Source organism: Microtus pennsylvanicus, chromosome 5 (genome assembly GCF_037038515.1).
Source record: "Microtus pennsylvanicus isolate mMicPen1 chromosome 5, mMicPen1.hap1, whole genome shotgun sequence".
Classification (NCBI taxonomy): domain Eukaryota; kingdom Metazoa; phylum Chordata; class Mammalia; order Rodentia; family Cricetidae; genus Microtus; species Microtus pennsylvanicus.
In genome coordinates this window covers 75,544,819-75,565,494 of record NC_134583.1, presented here as the reverse complement: position 1 = coordinate 75,565,494, position 20,676 = coordinate 75,544,819, and the positions used below count along the sequence as shown (strand labels likewise).

The window sequence follows — 20,676 nt, the reverse complement described above, 5'->3', positions numbered from 1 at the left end:
GTGCAAACAAACTAGCAACTTAAGCTATTAACTTCCTCTGAGTGACAGGTTTGAAATGGTGTTGCTGAGGGGGAAAACAAAGCAGACTGTAAATGTTTCCAGACATCAAATTAGTTAGATAAATGAACTTTGAATAGGAAACCAAGATTTCTGGTTAATTCACACGGTGCATGCTGTGTTGTTGGAAGGCCATTCCGGAAGGTAATTCTGTGCTAGACTGTAATATTTTTAATGCCACGATTGCATCTGCACACCACAGGAAGTATTACCTTTAAGTTATTTCAAGCCAAGGTGAAATTTAGAGATGAGTGTTGCACTGTGTCCACGCAAGCTTTTATTCATGCCTGTCTGCTACGGGGATGGTGCTCACGTACAGATTACTTAAAATCGTCTTCCCATGCGGGAGAAAGGAGAAAGCTAATTTGTTTCTAGCCGTCCACCCAGGATTGGCCTGAAGCCTGACTCATAAATAGAGCCTCAATTAATAAACATATAACATCGCTTTATGAAAAATTTAAAGAAAAACAATTTACGATGGCCATTTAGATCTAAATACAAAAAGCTTGTAAAAAGAGCTTCATCTGGATAAACTGCAATAAATAATAAGAGATATGGTGTCTCACTGCCATCAGGCTAGGAAATCACGGTTCCCTTTGCTGTTGGGTTTCTATGAGGAAGACACATTCCCGTTTCATCAAGTAGGAAGGTTTACAAATAGGCATTTTACCGCTCAGATCCTTCCACAATCTTCTTAATGATGTCAGCTTTGAATGCTTCCGTAAAAAATGGCCTTGACTTAGATGGCTCAAAACAGCGTCTGTTTCTCATCTCCCAGGTCACTGGCCTGAAGTCCAGTGAGTGGGGTGTGGCTGGACTCCAAATCCCAACAAGATAAAGAAGACAACTCAGCCAGCCTGCGTCTCAGGAGACACCAAGGCAGGATCCATTTCAGTTCCTTAGAGGTGTGGCAGAATCTGCTCTTTGTGGCTGGGGGCCAAAGTCTGTAATTTTTTTCCCCCATCTTCAAAGTGAGCGAGGCAAGGCTGGGAAGACAGCTCAGGCTATAAATTTGCTTATTCTGCAAGCATGTGTTTGTTTCTCGGGTCCTCTGGGAAGTCACGGCAGTGGAGTTGGAGGCAGCTGGATCTGTTGCAACTACAGTCAAGAAGCAGAATGCAATGATGCTTGTGTTCAGCTCACTCATTCCCTTGATACGGTCCACGATCCTAGCCCAGGGAATAGTGCTACCTGTAGGGGGCACTTCCTGTCCCAGTTAACCTTATTGGTAACCTCACACAGGCATGTGTAGTGGTACATATCATTGCAGTGCTGGAGAGGCAAAACCAAGTGGGTCCTTGGGCTTGCTGGCCAGCTAGCCTCGCCTAATCAGTGAGTTCCAGGCCAATGAAGAGACCCTGTCTCTAAAACCAAGGTGGACGGCACCATGGAAATTACACCAAGTTTTACTTCTGGCCCCTACATGCATATGTTTTTACAAGTACCTGCACACGTGTAACCCACACTCACAAACACACGCTTGAATGCACACACGCACTGCCTTTAGAGAGCCATGTGACTACACTGACTCCTACCCAACTAAACACACAGGTAATTGCTCCACCTCAAGGTCCTTTCTCATAATCAACCTCACAGGCTCCTTTATCTCCCGAGCTGAGCTAGTCCTGGATTCCTCAAATGATGCATGAACAAGGAACGAGTATTGTCTCTGTGTTTTTCTAGGAGGAAACTGAATTTTTATAGAGTTAAACAACTGATCTATGGACACTCATCTACCTGGAGCCCCTCCCACTGAGTCACTTCTTAAAGCAAAACACCATGTTTTTCAAGAAAGTGTGAAATAGGTCTTGGTTCGATTGCTATAGTTTTGTGGCTAAAGGTGGGGAAGTTGTTCTGTGGTCCTAATGTTCTGTCTAGGGGACTCCTGGAAGACAGGCAAATGCTCAGCCACCTCCCGCTGGACCTTTGGAGGGAGTCTGAGGTTCCTTCCCTGGAACTGGATCCTGACACCAAGCCAGGCCATCTGCACACGATGATACTTCTCAGGAAGGATGTCACTTACAGAGGTACCAAGAGACTGGTGCCTCGAGGCTGCTGCCTCCTGTGTGCCTCCAGGGGCTTTGCCTGTGGGCTTGGGTTGCAAGGGTACCATAGGCCCCTTAGGGGATAGCTGATGAGAAGTTCCCTATTCAGACATTGCCTTCTCATGTTCCTGAGTCCCTGGCAGTTGTGGTCACTTGGGAGTGTAATTCTGTCTCCCTTTACTACCCAAAGAGATGCCTAAAGGCAGGAGGAGGGGAGAGAACAGACAGGGCTGAGGGCCCCTGTCACTGACTGCTGGGGAGCTGTCAGCTAGATCCTGTTAGAGGTAGACTTCAGCAGGCTGATGCTAACTCAGTCCTGTCCCCTGACTCCCTGTCTATGGCATCCTGTCCTCCAGATGTCATGTCATTAAACTGCACAGCGATGAAGTCATTACCTCGCCACACAGTCTTACATATCAGCCACCACGTCACTTTAGCACCCCCAGGCCATCCTGTCACCAACCAGTCTTGTTACTATCGTGTCTCTGTGAGGTCCAGAAGCCAAAATCATTAGGAGACAGGCCTCTAAGGAGAGGAATTTCGTGAAATCCCCCTGCCAGGCTCTCTCCAGCAGCGCCCCATGTGGGTGGACCCAGGGTTTCTCTGCTCCCGGCCGCATCCTCTACTCTCCACCTCGAATCTTATGGGAATATCCACAAGTCGTAAATCTTTCCACTTCTTTTCTGTGACCCTAGGCAGAGCCCTCCCCTTTTACTTTGGTGTCTTAATACTGAGGTGCACAGGCATGAATCTCTGGGGTGTTAAGCGACTAGAAAGGAGCACCCTTGTTGGTTTTCTCCAGGCCATAGATAGATTAATCCTTCAGCTCCCTTGGGGCTGGGGGGTGTGGTTGTGTAGCACAGTATTGGCCTGTCATTCTGGGGTCTCTCCCAGCATCACAAGGGATAGGGAGTGGAAAACTGGAAGCAACTTTCTCAACCAAAGCAAGCCCCGCCGGCCACCCACCCTCAGAACAACACACATCCATTCTCACTGACTGTGTAAGGGGTCCTGTGTCATAGCCTCCTGGGACACTCAGCAGTGTCAGACTCTTGGCTGAGGTGGGCAGCTTGTGAGGCTCTAGAGAGGTTCAGTGTGTTTCTCAGGAACAGTGTGTGGTGAGGAGAGTCTGGAATCCCTCTCATGCCCCAGAGAGGAAGTTTACAGTCATGGCGTCTCTCTTCTCCCCAAGTAAAGTGTTCTTTGGGGATCTCCCGTTGCATCTCCATGCCATCCTTCGCCTATGCTGTCTCTAGGTAGCCATGCATGGTACAGAAAGCATGCATAGATGGGCCTTTGCGTGCTTGCCTTCACAATGATTCTGCTCTCCTGGGAGAAGTGAACCATTAAAAAATAAATGAAAACACAAATGAATACCCACTGGTAATATCTGCTAGAAAAGGCAGAACCAGGGAGAAAGCGCGTGGCTTGCTAAGGTGGTCATGACCAGGACAATGGTCAATGGTTAGGGCTCACAGAGAAACTAGGGAGGATATTTCAACATTAGATTCTAGAATGCAACATAAATCTATAAAAATCTAAATCATTTGCTACAAATGTGAGGGTTAATTAATTCCATAATCATAAATAGATTAAGAACTGGGCCAGGGTGGGGGCGTTGAAGGGAACTAAAGCCCTTCCTGGGCCAGAAGAGGGTAGGAATATACTTTCTCAGACATGCATTATACTCTCCAGAGGGAAAAGCAATGGTGTGTCTTAGTCACAAAATGAAGTTGGAGAGATTACTCGATATAATTAGTGAACCCAGTATTGGAAAGTAAAAATAAAACCTCATTTCATATGTACATGTGTGTGTGTGTGCATGCGCGCGCGTGCATGTGCATGTGTGTGTGTGTTTTTGCTCATGTGTGCACGTGCATATTGGCAGTGCTAGGTATCCAACTCAGGGCCTTATACATGCTAAACAAGTACTCTACCCCTGAGCAACAATCTAAGCAGCTTTCACTGTGGAGAGTTTGTGCTCGGCTCACAGCTGGACACATGGCCATGCTAATACCAACTTTCCACTGCAAAAATAAAGATCACCAGCTCACCAATAAAAAAAATCACTATCACTTATGTAATAACTAATAGGCCCCAAGCCAGGGACCTCCTGGGATGGTGCTGCCTTAATTCCTCACCGTGCTATCCTGCATTTAGTTCAGTTTTGTCTTCTCTGCATTCCGTGGTGTGCAGATCTCGCAGGCTGTAGAGCTAACGTGCTAATATTAAAGTGGTAATCAAGATGCCTCTAAATATTCATAGCAATAAATGCCTCCCTTGTGCCCCATGAATGCCAGGGCTGCAGTCTGAAACATTTATTTAGTGCTGGAGAGGGATTTAGTTATTCCTGAGTTCCCTTGAATGCAGTATTTTAATATTGTTGTTATGCCTGAAAAATGAGATCCCCCTGACCTTCCAGCGTGGATGGTTCAGATGGATGGCTTTGGCTCTCAATGGGTCCTTTGGAAAGGATGATCTCAGGCTGTGATGGGAATAGGCATGGCTATTGAGGGTGATTCTGTGCTGCTGCTCAGTCTGGTACCAAGTCACTGCCACGTGGCCTCAGCTTCAAGGTCAGGGTCAGATTTTTCTAAGTCATTGAAAAGTGTGTGTGTGTGTGTGTGTGTGTGTGTGTGTGTGTGTGTGTGTCTGTATCTGTGTGTAAGGAGTGAGTTGGATGTAATAATGAAGAAGAGATGTGTAGAGTGAACCACATCCCTGGCCCTTCCAGATCTACTGAAGCCCTAACCCCTAACCATGACATGTAGAACATCTGGAGGCCTTTAAGAGGCTGCCTGGATAAACTGAGGTCATAGGGTACAATAATGACCTTTCCATCACTGTGGCCAAAATACCTGACAGGATATATTAAGAAAGAAAAGATCAATTTTGGCTCAGCATCAATTTCAGTCATTCTGGCAGGGAATGAATGCTGTGGTGGCCCAACTTATGGACATAAAAATACATTGGCAGAAGCTACTCACCCCAGCACGGACAGGAAGCAGAAAATGAAGCCATATCCAGGGACTAGGAGCCTTCAATAGCCTGTACTTAGTGCCCCACCTCCACCAGTAGGTCCCATTTCATAAATGTGCCACAACATAACAATAGCATCTCACACTGGGAATCAAGCATTCAAAACATGAGCCTGTGAGGGGCATTTCAGATTCAAACTGTAACACATGGGTAGGTCCTAACCTAACAAGGCAGGTGTCCTCATAAGAAAAGATTGAGGCACACACATGCGAAAGACAGCATGAGCCGACTTTAAACAGTTCTATCCTTATGCAGTTAGACCTGGGCTTGATATAATAAATGTAACTGAGCAAGCTGGGTGTAATAATCTAGTAAGTAGCATTCCTCCGGGGCCATTGCTTCAGTTCCTGCCTTGGCTCTCCTCAACGATGGACTATAATCTGTAAGACACATAAGCCCTCTTCTCTCCAGGTTTCTTTCGGTGACAGTGTTTACCACAGAATCGGAAAAGCAAACTAGAAAAATGCGCTTTCTACAATTCGGGGAATAGTCCATATTTTCATTTGCAGAGTAGGTAATATATTATTTTATTGTTTTTGAAAAGTGCATCAATGCACTTTACATATTTGTTTAGAGGTGCTTTCCTTGGTTTAAGAGATAAAATCATAGTTACTGCCTAAATGTCTTTGGCATATTGACTAGAATTTGATTGATTGGTTCAGTGAATAGTGTTCTTTGCACATCCAACAAAGGATGTAGCTCTGTTAGGTGATCAATCAATATATCATCTTCAGAAAAGGAATGTTGGGCTTGATGGTCTTCAATCAATAACAATTAGGAAAATGGATGTAAGCATGCTTTTAAACTAAAATATCCCATCAGTGAGTGCATCAGAATGAAAACCTCCCTCCCTTCTCTTCCTCTACTAGATTTTTTTTTTAAATTAACCAGAACCCTCCCAAATATACTATGGTGGTTTGAACTGGTCATCAACTTGGTAAGATCTAGTATCATCTTGAAGACAAGTGCCTGGGCATATCTGTGAGAGATTGTCTAGACTGGGTTCACTGAGGTAGGAAGCCGCATTCCTAAATGTGGGCGGCACCATCCCTAGGACTGCGCTGCATCCCCAGATGTGTGGGTAAATGGGTTAGCCAAGAGAAGCAGGGGAGGGAGGGTGATAGAGCAAGAGTAAGTAAGAGAGATCTGCAGAGCCACTTCCCTAGCAGGGATGGATTCCTTTCTTTACTCCCACCTATGATTTGCTCAGCACTTTCATAAACATTATAAAGAAGCACAGGCCAACACACTGATCACAAGTAGGTATGAGGCCCCTTCCTTCTAAGGGGAAAAGGACAGAGCAGCAGGAGATTGGTGCTGAGGTCATGCTTCTCCTATTAGCTGACTTTTAAGCTGATTCCAATAGACAGGAAACGCATCCCAGATAGAGAAGCCAGCATGTGCAAATTCTCAGAGCAACAAGACAACTCTTGCGTTCCAAGGGCAGGCACGATCAGGAACTAGAGCCAGGTAAGGAGGGAGGAGGACAGGGTAGGCATGTGTTGAAGGAACTAAAGGCCTGTCAAGGAGAGGACATGGGGAACCACAGGCTGGGTTCAAATGCCAGTATCTTAGTGCAGTGGGAGATGAGCACAGGCTCGGGCAAGACTGAAGTTGTAAGTGTCCTTCCACGGTTGGAGAAGATGGATGGGAAGAGAAGAAAGGTGGGCCCAGGAGGACCTGGGTTAGAAGGGTTGACAGGAGGAAGGCACGTATTGAGTGTTGCCTGTGAGTTGACCAGGAAAAAGATGGAGATAAGGATAGGAAGGGCCTTGGCAGCAGGAGAGGTGCTTTAGTGAACAGCTTCTGCCGACTGGCTACAGTCAGTAGAGGAGTGGGTGTGGCCAGAGAACCTAGGGGAGGACTTCAGGTTTTCCCACTGTGAGCAGGCAAGGAATAGAGGTGCCCTTTGTGCTGTTGGGGAAGATCAAGGAAAGAATAGATGGGATGGTCAGGGTTGATGTTCAGAGGGAAAGGTTCAAAGGAGGAATAGACAAAGGAAAAAGTACAAAGGCTACATCAAAGCCAGGAGTCCCATTTTCCAATTCTGCCACTCTGGTCCTTGATACTTGGAGTCAAAGAAAGTCCCCAGAAGAAAATCAACCTCTCCCCCTCTTCTTCCCCTCCCCCTCCCTCTCTCTCAAAATCAGTCTTGACAGCCCCCTCCTTCCTCTCTGCTGACTATAGTGATGTAGAACATCAGGACATTGGCAAGGTGAAGCCAAGTGCTTTCCAGCTAACTTCCTGCTTATCTATCTTCCAGGATCATCCAGATGTGCTGACTGTGCAGCTGCAGCTGGAGAGCCGAGAACTGATCCTAAGTCTGGAAAGGAACGAGTAAGTCAACTTCGTTCTCATTCAGAAAGCGACAGGAGAAAGTTAGGACACTTCGCTGAAACCTGTTCTATAATCAGGTCACCGTCAGGATGTATTTGATCTCACAAGCTTGCTCCAGTATTACACACTCATCTTATGTTTTTATTTAAAAATTTGTCCCTTTAAGGGAGAAATTATAAATTTCCAGAAAACAGGGCACTGTTTTTTTGTTTTGTTTGCTTTTCTGAGAACATGGGTGTTGTTATGTTTTGTGTATGGCTTCTCAGGTGAAGTGGTGTCTACTGAGAACTCTCTTCACCTCCATTTTATACCCCCTCCCATACCAGCCCTCCCGCAAGTACCACAGTTACAAAGGGCTTTTCTTATCTATTTAATTCTTCCTCTAGCTAATGAGGTCTTCCAGCGGGCAGTCTGTGTTTAAAGGAATAACTCTCTTTGCCAGGTCCCACCTGGATTAAAGCAGGAGAGCTTGGAGCTTTCCCCTTGCAGGAGAGCTAGCTTTTCTTCCTCACTCTTCAGTAAGATGGGGTGGGGAGTCGGGGAGCTGACAGAGAGAAGAGGAAAGACATCCACTGGGGACATACAGTCCCAGAAACCAGAGTGAATCTTGGTGGGGACAAATCAGGATGCTCATCAGATCAGAGCTTGAGTTTGTGGCTAAGAAAGCCAGATGGAAGAGATGTCCTGCCATGCGGCATCTAAGGCCACACAGTACATTCAGTCGGTATATATGAAATGACACAGCCTGCTCCCTGGGATCTGCGAGCTGCCACTTTGCGTTTCTTCTTACATGTCTACCCTTCACCACCAAGTAGATCAAAGGCTTGCAAAACAGTGAATATATGATATGTATTAGCTTTACTTATATCCTGATGACTTGAAAATAGATTCAGGCACATGGATTGAATACTTGGGGCTTAAACTGAAAATTATATTGCTTTTATATATTTGCCTTCAGAAAGAAAATATTTTAAAGATCTTTCTAGACGTTGTAATTAATTAGAGGATGTGTGTGTGTGTGTGTGTGTGTGTGTGTGCACGCATGCATGTGCACGCACATATTGATGTATATTTGTATGTGTAAGCCAGAAGCTGATTTCCTCAATTGCTCTGCGCTTTTTGAGACAGGGTCTCTCATTGAGCCTGGAGCTAAACAATTAAGTTTTCCCTGGGAAAGCCCCCGGGATCCTTTTGTCTTTGTTTTTTAGTGTTAGGATTGTAGATATTGGCTTTTATGTGGGTGCTAGAGTTCCAAATTTAAGTCACCATATTTATGTAGCAAGAACTATAGCCACTGAGCAATCTCCTCAGCCCCTCTGTTTTTGTTCATTTAAGAATATTGTGAGAAATTCACTTTTTTCATTGCTGCACGTGTATGGCTTTAAAAATATCTCCATTGAGGTGATTAGGGAATGTGGCTAGAATATGAACTGTCTTCATGTGTTTGAACACTTGGTTCTCACATGGTAGCACTGCTTTGGAAGGTTGTGAAAGCTTCAGGAGGTGGGGATTCTCTGGGGAAGGTAGATCGGCTGTATAGCCTGTCTCACTGATCTGCTCTCTGCTCCTGACAGTGGGAACAGTGTGGCCAGCTGCCTCACACCCCTGCCGCCGTGCATTCTCTACCATGATAGACTGTGCTCCCCAACTGTCAATCAGAGTAAACTTTCCCTGAAGATGCTTCTTGTCAAATATTTGGTCACAGCTATGAGAAAAAAAAAAAGCTTGTATTCTAGATGCTATCTGAAAGACACAGGAAAACAAACAAGAATCTCATAAGAACCCCCGTGGTGTCACGTGTCCTCTATGGGTTGTTATTATTGGCAGCATGGGCTTAGAAATGTCTGTGTGGTGTATGCTCCGGGTATCTAGCTGTTGAAGGAACATGTTGCCCAGCACAGGGAAGACTGTGACCCTGATTTGCACATGATCTTAGGGATGTAGGTAGGAGATGGAAAAAATCTCATGAAATCCTTCCTGTGTTTTACTGCAAAAAGTCTGCTCCGGAACAGGACAAGAGCACTGCCAAGGGGGTGACACCAAGAGTTACAGCAAAATGAACCAACATGCAAACCCTGGGTGGCAGGGCCTGTCTTAGCAGCATGGCTTTGCTTTGGTCTCTCGAGCTGACACCACAGTCCTTGGACAATCTACATACTCTCGTTTCACTTGTCATACTGACTTGCCCCTCCGTATAAAATGCTCTCTTGGCCCCATCTGGTTCTCCGGGTTGGGAAGTGGCTTAATCGTCCGGCTCGTGCCCCCCTTAAAGTGATTCGCCCTGTTACTGGAGATAGCGTGATGCAGGCTGACAGCAAGACGGGATAATTTGTGTGGGAAATCATCCTATCCAACCCTTTAGGCCTTTCCTGAGATAACCCCAGAATTAGAAAACTTAGAAACGTGAAACCCTCTCTTCTCAATGTCTTTTTTTTTCTTTAATCTTTTCATCAGCCCATGTTTTTGAAGTGTGCGGATTATGGGACTGGAGAGATGGCTTGGAGGTTACGAGCTCTTGGGGTAGGACCTGGGTTCTGTTCCTAGAACCCACATGGCAGCACCCTGCTGTCTGTAACTGCAATTTCAGGGGACTCAGTGCCCTCTTCTAGCCTCCCTGGGTGCTACAGTCCACGGTACACAGACATGTGTGTAGATAAAGCACCCATACAGATAAAATAAAAGTAAATCTATCTTTTAAAAAAGTATATAGATTATTTGGGCATGGTGGTGTATATAGTAATCTCAGCACATTGGAGACTGAGGCAGGAAATTCTCCATAAGTTTAAGACCAGTATGGGCTATATAGGGAATTTCCAGGCTAGTCCTGGCCAAAAGGAAAAAAAACTTAATAAAAAACTATTGTAATAAATTTAAAATATATGGCAAGGACATAACCTACCTCCCTGGACGCTAGCTTTGATTTACTGATTGCTAGATGTACCGATTTTATTTTTTGCACTGCTGGTAATCAAACCCAGGGCCTTGTGTGTGCTCCATCCTCAGTTCCCACCTGTGCCAACTTTAACAACCACATTCGTTAAAAGTAATGTTTTCATAATTAGAATGTTCTGCTATTACTCTTTTAATGATGCTTTGCCCAAATATTCAGTGTGACCTTTCAAGAAGAAACATCTATTAAAAATGAAGCAATGAATACCCCCAAAATGTACCATTTTGTGAGCAGGGTAAAAATGTTACGATTTCCCTCATGCTGTCAGACACAAAAGGTAATTAATCAAACATCATATAATTAAATTTTAATTTCCATAGCCTTTGGCCCAGGAAATTCAATTTAGAAAGTTTGTTCAAATAAAGCTATAAGAAATAAGAACAGGTCATTTAAATATTTAGCATCCAGGACAGTTGAGGGTCTGACCAATCAGATGGCCAGCCTGTTACAGCCTAGGAGTTAGCCCCAGGTTCAAAGTCATTCACTGTCGAGTCTCTTCCTCAAAATTATATTGGCGGGAGATATTAAAACGATGAAGAACTTTACTATCAAAAAGAAATTCCGTGATGTACCCAATGTAAATATGTTAGGAAATGGCATACGTGGTGTCCGTTTTTATTTTTAAACGACATGTGTGCCACATCGCTGTGGACATAGGAATTATAAAAGCCTTTATCATTTTACAATAAGAATATACCATATTATAAGTTAGGAAAGAATTTCATTTTAAAATGTCAAGACTTAGGAATGTTTAAAAAGAGGAAGGACGACGTGTGTGCCAATCATGGAAGGACACCCAGTGCAGGGCCCTTTTTAAAGACCTTTGAACATCCTCTGGCAACTCCCAGAGAGTGAAGATGGTCTACCTATTGAGCACCAAACCCCTGGGTACCCTGAAATCTGTTATAATTAAAAACCTGCTCAGCAATTAAAACTGAACTAAGAGTGGCCTTGGCCCCTTCAGTCATAAGAGCTATCATCTAAAGCCGACTCTGGCAGAGTCCTCTCATTATCCTTCCCAAATTCCTCCACGGTAAGACGGTTCTTCACAGGGCTGGCTTCTTATTAAATACTCATTTCAGGGAATCTGTTTGGTTTGCCTTCTAGCATCCCTAATTTGTCCAGAGATCTGCCGGTGGCTTAAAATATGTGTTTGTGTAGCCATAATTGAATGTTTAAAGAAACATGTTTCCCTAAGCAGCATCTATCAGGACATTGCTGTCTGCCGATGGGACAACTGGGACCAGGTTTTAGCTGCTCTGACTCCCCTGCATCCCGTGGATTCCCTTAGTCATTCCTCAGTGTTTCAGAAACTGCATCTTTGATCAACATGCTTTATGGGACATGCTGGCCAGCTTAGACAGCCATTTTATTTTCCAATTTTGTATTTTTCAAATTGAGAGCACTAGACTCCATTCAACCCATCTCTCTCCCCCAGGGAGCCTTCCGTTTGCAAGCCCTGTTCCCCAACCAATCAAAGGTGGTTGCTTGTGGGAAATCCATGGAAAACTAAATTTATACTTGGGAATTCTCTGAGCATAAAGAATGTCACTATTGATTTTTATTCTGTCTGGAACAGTTCCAGCCATCTCTAAGGAACAAGTTTAATTAGCACTTTGCTCCAGAACCATAGTAGAGAGGGTGTTTAAACATTGTTCCATGGTGGGCATAAATATATCTAGGCGGGTGTTTGTTTTAATTTTTGATATTATAATACAATAACATCTCCCCCTCCCCCTCCCTCCCTCCAGACCTTCCCAAATACTCCTCCCTACTCTCCTTCAAATCACAGCCCCCTTTTCACTGATTATTATTGTGCACACACTCATGGCCCTAAATATAACTTGCTCAATCCATATAATGTGCTTGTGGGTATGTTCTCTGGGCTGACTGTTTGGCGCTGGACAATCATTTGGTGTGCTCTTCCCTAGGGAAGAGCCCCTCTCCCACTCCCCGCTTTCCTCAGTTGTCTGTAGTTTTTTGTATGCAGGGTTGAGGCCTTGCGGACCTCATTCATTTTAGCATGTCCATCAGTGGCGTCCTTGTTCAGCTCGCCTTTGTCAGCTATGTTGGTGAGATGTTATATGTGTAGGATGTTACTTGGAGACTCACTCTCACAGCAAGTTCCCTGGTCATGCAACTCTCACAATCTTTCCCCTCCTTTTCCTTCAGTGTTCTCTGAGCCTCAGGTATGGGAGTTGTTTTGAGGATGCATCCATTGGGCTTGGACTCCATGACTCTGCATTTTGGTTGGTCGTGGTCTTCTATAGTAAAGATACACTTCCTTGTTGAGAGATGAAGACTGCAGTCTTCATCTGTGAGCATAAGGACAAATGTTTATAGATTGTCATTAGGGGTTATGCTGGTTTAGCAAAATAGTGGTTCTAGATTCTTCTCCAATATCCATAACTTCATCAGGACTAACTAGTTGTCTAGGTTTCTAATGCCAGGCATGGTTTCCCTCTTGTTCAGTGGATCATAAGTCCAATCAGAGAGCTATTGTTTACCACTAAGGTATGTGTGCCACTATTGCACATTAGGGCTATCATAATACACTGGTTGTTTATAGGTGTTGTGGGCTGCTTCATAGGTGTCATAGATGAGTAGGACTGTTAATTGCCTACCTACTTTGGAGGCTTGCATGGTACCTTCTATTCTCATGAAAATTAATCCTCGGGGGAGGGACAACAGGTCAGTTCCAGTGCAGCGGTCTCTGGGCCCTGTTTCTGAAGCACATGGTGTCTTTAGCAAAAACTTAGCTTGCACCTCTGATGGACCACCAAAGGCAAAAACGGGAGGCTGTCTGTTTTGGGAGTTTCTTGAACAGCCATGACCAATAACTCAAGAGGGCCTCTCGTGTCTGTTGTTGAAGTTTTTGTTAGGTTTTTTTAGGCTCTTGGAAGAAGTACCACAAATTCAGACTGAAAGGTTCATTAAAACAATGTATTGTATTCATACACAGGATTATGCATATTTTTAGGTGAACAGTTAATAGTATGATTCCTTGTGACTTTTTGAGACATCTTTATAAGGGTATTTATTCTAGATCATTCCTCAGACTATGCAATACAAAGGAGAGAAGTGTGGCTGGTATGGAGATAGCATCTGATGGATTAAGACTTGGCAATGTGCCCCTGTAAGAGGATGTTAGACCATCATTCATGCTGACCTGCATCACACTAGACAGCTGGAGAAGCTGCTGCTGGTTGCCTTAGGGCAATGTGTGCATTCTGCCTCCCCCTGGCCCAGGGTTTTAGCAGTAACCGCTATAAAGACATAATGGGGCTCCCAAATCACATCTCCTGGCAGCACAACGCTGAGGAGAGAAGTGGTCCTGAACCAGAAGGGTCTGGATTACAGAGATTTCTACACTTTGGACCCATGGGCCAAGACTAACAAGATGAGATTAAGTGGGGATAAATGTGCTTGAGTTAACAGTAAAACAAAAACAAACAAACAAAAAAAAACAACCCTGCAAGTTCAGGAAAATTGGCCAGTGCACTTGTGAATGAGACTGCTGAGCCAACAGGCGCCTTCAAGGCGACACAAGCTAGAATGGCCTAAGGTCAGAAGGGAGGTCTTGATGTTCCACCGCCATCTTCTACAGTCTGTTGATGGCAGGCACCAGCGAACCCTTCTAAAACTAGTGAATGAATGGTGGACCCTGAACAGCCTGCAGTAATGAGACACAAGTCACTAGGAGGTTGACGGCATGTCCTGCAGTGTATAGGGGACAGTTCCAAGAGAGGAGCTTTGAAACCCAACTGTTGTTTCTACAGGAAGCTGTTTAAGGTCTCCCCCATTTCTTGGTCTTCAGAATGGGGTCACTATGAACAGTCAGTGTTGAAACATTAGTGCTCGTGTTATCTCTGATGCCCACTTGTAAGTGGCTTCAGTATGGTTTCTCTGCCATGCCCATGGTTCTTGTTATTTTATAACACTACACTGCTGGCTTCATTTTGTGCCCCACTTTACCCTTTATGGATGAATGAAAAATGGGTCCTACCCGTTCTCTTCCTTAAGGCTGGGTAATGACCATACATCTCAGTTCTGACCAGACCTGGATTAGCAGGAGTCTTTGGGTTCTTGTTACAGGCAGGATTTTAATTTCATTGTTGATATTCTCAACAACTTCAGTTGTAAAATCTTTGTGTGTTGATTTTTCTTTCCTTCTCAAAGAAACCCAACCCACCTGTAGAGTCATGAGTTCTGATTTCCTTGTTGATTCTAAATACTAGTCAAATCTAGGAGAATAAAACTCTCAGAATCTCAGCTGCTTAGATTCATGGCTGCATCTCTCTACACCCCTTATCCTGTTCACAAATACTCGTCAGCATTTTGCTAATGCATTGTTGATATGTGTACATTCACTCACCCCCCTCATCATTTGCTCACAAATATCTGGTTCACATATGACATGACAGTGGGCACTGGGATGTCGGAATGGTCTGACCTTGGTGGTGGGCACTGGGATGTCGGAATGCTCTGACCTGGTGGTGGGCACTGGCAATGTCAGAAGAGTCTGACCTGGTGGTGGGCACTGGCGATGTTGGAATGGTCTGACCTGGTGGTGGGCACTGGAGAGATGACAATGAATAAGGTAAAAATCTGACCTCTTAGAAACAAGCCAACATGAGACAGATCATGGCAAAAAGTAGCAGACAAAAATTAATGGTGCTTGTAGCCAAGGAAGGAAGGTTTGGGATACCGCCAGCCTGACCTTGAGAGGAAGGAAGATGCATAAATGAATGTCATTCAAGATGTATCTTAGGAGGCATCATCCAAGTTGCACTGCATAGTCATAAAGCATGGGAAGTGGACAGATGGTAGAGGATTCAGGAGAGAAGGAATGTTGACGGAGGCTGTTTGTTTATCCCTGGCTGCCCAGACTCTAAATAATCACACAGAAACTATATTATTTGCAAAGCTTTTATTTGGCTAATAACTTAAGCATATTTCTGGCTCTTATATCTTAAATTAACCCATTTCTATTACTCTTTGTATCACCACGTGGCTGTGGCATACCAGGTAAGGTTTCATCTAGCGTCTGTCTCCGGCAGGGCTATGTAGCTTCTCCCTACTCTTTCTATATATCTTTTCCAGCCTGGCTATATTCTGTTAAGCCATTGGCCAAAAGCAGCTTCTTTGTTCATTAACCAATAAAAGCAACACATATACAGAAGGACTTCCCAAGGCTAAGCAAAGTAAAGAGGAAGGGAAATTACAGAAACAAGTATTTCATTGTGCTGTTAAGCAAGGTGGGGCAGGAAGAGGCAGCATAGTCAAGCCGTGAAGGGTCTTCTGCCAGTGTAAGGACCTAGAATTTTCTCATGACAGTGGGACAGCATGGCAGAAAATCCTGTGAGCAGGGCAGTCATACAATATGGCTCAGGTAATTCTGGCTGTGTGGGAAGATGATACTGGAGGGTATAAAGAGTAGGCATGACAGCTGTTGTTATCTAGGGGAAGGGAATGGAACAAATGAGTGTCCACAGACAGAAGAAGGTACTTGGAACATTTTTGATGCAGAATGGACTGACCTTGAGGAACATTTGAGCAATTGCGGTGATGGAACAGAAGATTCCAGGGCTGGATGTCTCTGACCCAAGAAGTGCCAGGAAGGCTGCTTTGGTCAGGGTAAAGATCCCTAAAAACATACTGAGGAGTTACCCTTGCAGCAACGAGCAGAGGCATAAAGATGTGGATTATGGCTGGCACAGTCTTGTGAGATAAATGCACAACATGGAACCTGGTGCTGAGGTGACCCATGCAGGGCGAGGATGAGCTGAACCAGGCTTTTCTTTCGAATTCGTGAGTTTCTGCAACTGACCTCAGTGCAGAGCAGCATAAACCTAAAGTGGGTAGATTCCAAGTGGGGTCAGCCTTCCTAATCAAAGACAATTCCTGCTCCATTCAGTTTCTAAGCCAGCGCCTACACCAGGTGGAGCTTCTTGGCATGTAGGCTCCCTCCAGCACCTCTTCCACGTTCCTCCTAGTCTGCATCCATGCAGTGGGTACCCCTCTTCTAGAAGCGTAGGCAGTTCCTCCTCCCCAGATGAAACCCGGGAAGTTGTTTCTAGGCCAGCAGTGTTGGCACCACTGGGGAGCTTTCTAGGAAGGCAGATACCTGCTTCCAGCTCTCTGTAATGTATGGAGATCTGTACTTTCAATGCATTTCCTAAAGTCACATATTCATATTTCAGTCAGAGACCAGTAGCCATAGGTGGCTTTTAATGAAGATGAACCTCAATAAAATTAAAATATCAGCATTTTTTTTTATCATTTGAGCCCTAGGACAGGTGCTTGGTGACCAGGAGGATCATGGCCATCCTCAAAGATAGTTCTGTTGTTCAGAGCTGGGCCTAGCAGGGAAAATCCACCTGTAAGTCTGAGGCTCCTGATATTACAGCTGGAACATTTTCCAGTTGCCTCAGTGAGTGCTTTCTCCTATGAGGTGTGACCACATATGTTTAGCTCACCATAGCTCGTACCTCAGAGAATCAGGAGGCTGTAGGGGGCCACTGAAGCACATGGAGTACATGGCTGGAGGTCTAGAGGACAGTTCTGTGAACATATGAATCAGCTGTGAGTTGTCACAAGCTACCGGTTTCTGCCATCTTCTAACTAGATGAAACTCCCAAGATTTTGGTAACAGTCTCTCAGCGTTAACATTTAAGAGCATTTTAATTGGGCTAAATTTTATTTCCTAATACGAACTGAATTCCTTTGAGTATCTCTCCTCATTTGAAGTTGTACAGACATTGGAAAAGGTCAGAACACCATTTTGGAATGTTTTATCCACCAACCCGACTTGACATGTAAGCGTCTACGTGAGTTAAAATCAACCGTGTCTCTTCTTGTGGCAACCTGGGAGTGTAGCATCCTTAATCAGGTTGCGTAAGAGATGAGGGCCTGCAAAGGATGCTTGAGGATGAAGCAGTGAAGTAGATTTCCATATCCATTTTCCTCCCTTCAGCTGCTCAGTTCTTGGACCCCATACGGGATGAGAGTTCGCCAATGGGAATCCTGCAGTGCAGAGCTCCCTCTCTCTGAAGCTGCAGCCCAAACACATGGTAATGGCAGTCTTGTCTTTTCAAAGTGACCTCTGGCCACTGAGAGTACCGAGTGCTGTCTGTGGATGTCATTGTACTGTCCCTGTCCCCTGAGCATGGCTGGGTTGATGTCCAGGTGCTGCATGAACTGACTTACTTAGGGCAAGCATCTCCTTGACTTTTCCTGGTTTTCATTTCCTCTGCAGAACAACCATGGCACTTGTGTTCACATGAGCCGCTAAGATTCATCAGTCACTTAAGACAGCAAAATTAGTGTGCAGGAGAGCTTGAAGCTTTTGTGCACTTTTCCTGAGTTTGTGGAGCCAGATTCAGCTGGTTCTCGGCTACCACAGGAGAGTAGAAGATATGTTGACTTCAAAGTCATCGTCCTGAATGGACAACCCTGCGTGTAGTTCCCTTATGTGACTGCCCTGGTTTCCTCTCTGTTGATGTGATAAACACTCTGGCTAAAAGCAACTTAGGGAAGAAAGGATTTATTTTAGGTTACGGTTCCATATCATAGTGAATGACAGCCAGGAAGCCAAGGCAGGAACTTTAGGCAGGTCTCATGATATCCACAACTCCATCAGCTTCAGCCGCTTCCTCCTTCTACCTTCTTCTCTTTTTTCTTCCTTCCTTCCTTCCTTCCTTCCTTCCTTCCTTCCTTTCTTTCTTTCTTTCTTTCTTTCTTTCTTCATTCCTTCCTTCCTCTCTCTCTCTCTTTCTTTCTTTCTTCCTCCCTTCCTTCTTTCCTTTCTTTTTATCAAGACATGGTTTCTCTGTGCAACCCTGGTTGTTCTGTAACTAGCAGACCCAGCCGGCCTCAAACTCAGAGATCTCTCGTCTTCTGCCTCCTGAGTGCTGGTATTAAAGCATGTGCCACCACACTCAGCTTCAACCATCTTCTTGCTAGACTACTTCCCTCAGAGTTTGATAACATTCTCTCAGCTTTTATGTTTAAGCTCATTTTAATTGGGTTAGATTTTGTTTAAGAGAGAGAAAGGGATATACACATTCTTCTTGGTTGCTATTCCACACAGCATTGTCTCTGACCAAGGAACTCACTTCATAGCCAAAGAAGTGCAGTAGGAACTGTGGAAGGCACCTCTTGCTAGCTAATGTCTCTTGTTGGCTAATGCTCTTATACAATTCAGGATCACTTGCATAGGGAATGGTGCTGCCCCCACCAACTATCAGGACAAGACCCCATAGACAAACTTCTCACATCTGTCTAATGTAATTAAGATGATCTCTCACAGGAACACCCACAGGTCATTTTCTAGATTCTGTTAAGTTGAAAAATACCACCAACTATCACACTAGGTTTAGAGACAAGCCACAGTTTCCAGGCTGTTGGAAGTCTCACCTGAAGCCTCTGGCTTCACAAAAGTCCCAGTTTGGGGCTGTGGCCTGTTTTCATGCCTTCTTGGTTTCACCCTTTCTTCTCATTACCTCAATCCACATCAGACAGCCATGTCCAATGTTCTGTCTCATTCACCCTACCTTGCTCAACCTCATTTGACCCCAGTTTTCGCTTCAAGCTGGCACCATGGAGAGTTATAAATTTCCGTAGGCTGGGGGTGGGAGTGAGTCAGGAGGGTCCAGGCTGCCTGTTGGCTGGCTTGGGAGCAGATTATTATGTAAATGAGATTTAAAAATTAGTACCCACCAACTGATCATCCTTGTACAATAATGAATGCTATTCTGTCAGACTCTCCATCCCCACACATCTTATCATCTCACACAAAGAACCTTATATATGGAGCATTAAAAATAATGGGGTTTTGTTTGTTTTGAGACAAGGTTTCTCTGTGTGTAACGGTGGCTCTCTCAGAATTCACTCTGTAGACCTGGTTAGCCTTGAACTCAGAGATCTGCCTGCCTCTGCCCACCCCCCAGTGCTAGGATTAAAGGCATGTGCCACCACACCCTGCAAAATAATGGTTTTTATCAGATTTAAAAATCACTAGTGAGTCTATACTATCAACACTCCAGGCAGAGTTAGCATTTTTCAGATATTACATTCCCTTCCTCCCTTCCTCCCTCCCTTGAACATGGATTCAGAACCACCGTGAAAACACACCTTTGGGCATGTGCATGAAGATGAACGAGTCCAGAAAAGTTGAACTGAGAAGGGTAGACCCACCCTGAGTGTGAGTACCACCACCCCTAGGCTAGGGTCCTAACATGAGAAAGCCATCTTCTTTCCCTGCTTTCCAAAGCCAAATGCAAGGTGACCAATCACCCTCCACTCCAACCACCCTGCCGTCACTGCCATGATGGAGCGGCCCCTTTAAACTGGGAGCCAAATTAAATTTCCCCCACTTAAGTTGCTAATGTTTAGTATTTTGTCACTACAAACGACAAAAGGAACTAATGTCAGATTGCGTATTTGTATCAGTAGGATAGGTAGTATGTTAAGAGCTTGGTTAGAAATATATTTCAAAAATATTAAAATTTTACTATAGGGGCTATTGAAGTGTATTTAAACTTTCCTCACATCTGGATCCAGTTTATTGCCTTACCAAAGGAGGTAATGATCGTAACTTGATCCCATCACCCCTGCTGTACTTTACTTTTCTATTACTGTAAGAGACACCGTGCCCAAGGCAGCTTCTAAGAGTCAACATTTAATTGGGAGCTTGCTTACAGTTTCAGAGAGTGAGTCTATGACCAAAAATCAGCAGGCAGCATAGTCACAGGCAGGCAGGCAGACATGGTGCTGGGGCTAGCACTTTCATCCTGGTCTACAAGCAGAAGGCAGAGAGAGAAACTGGGCCTGGCATGGACTTTTTATCCTCAAAGCCCACCCTCAGTGACACACCTCCTTCCACAAGGCCACACCTCCGAATCCTTTCTGAACAGCTTCACCAACTGAGAACTGAACATTCAAATCCACGAGCCCATGGGGAATCATTCTCATTCAAACCACCACACCTTCCATTCTATGAGCACTTCATTCCAAACCTCTGCACTTTAACACCAGGCCATAAAGTACATCTTTATATTTGAAAGGTTAGTCATTTCTCCAGATAGCTGCTTTTTCCACAGCCATTTTGCATCTGAGATCTATAGCCCTAGGATCTTTGAGCGTCAGAATCCATTCTCATCTCTCTGGGAAGAATATGTGGCTTGGCCACAGAAGCAGACACACAGGTACTGATGACCCAGAGAGAATCAAGGAGAATATGCCATG

The 20,676-nt window shown here is 44.7% G+C and overlaps 1 protein-coding gene across 1 annotated transcript in view; it reads left to right on the top strand.

The window, feature by feature from the left end:
* The window catches only part of Adam12 (ADAM metallopeptidase domain 12), a 306,281-nt gene that overhangs the window by 73,865 nt on the left and 211,740 nt on the right, over window positions 1–20,676 (top strand). The window contains exon 3 of the mRNA XM_075972576.1: window positions 7,405–7,478. Within this exon, the coding sequence (XP_075828691.1) occupies window positions 7,405–7,478 (74 nt within the window). The remainder of the gene's footprint in view (window positions 1–7,404; window positions 7,479–20,676) is intronic.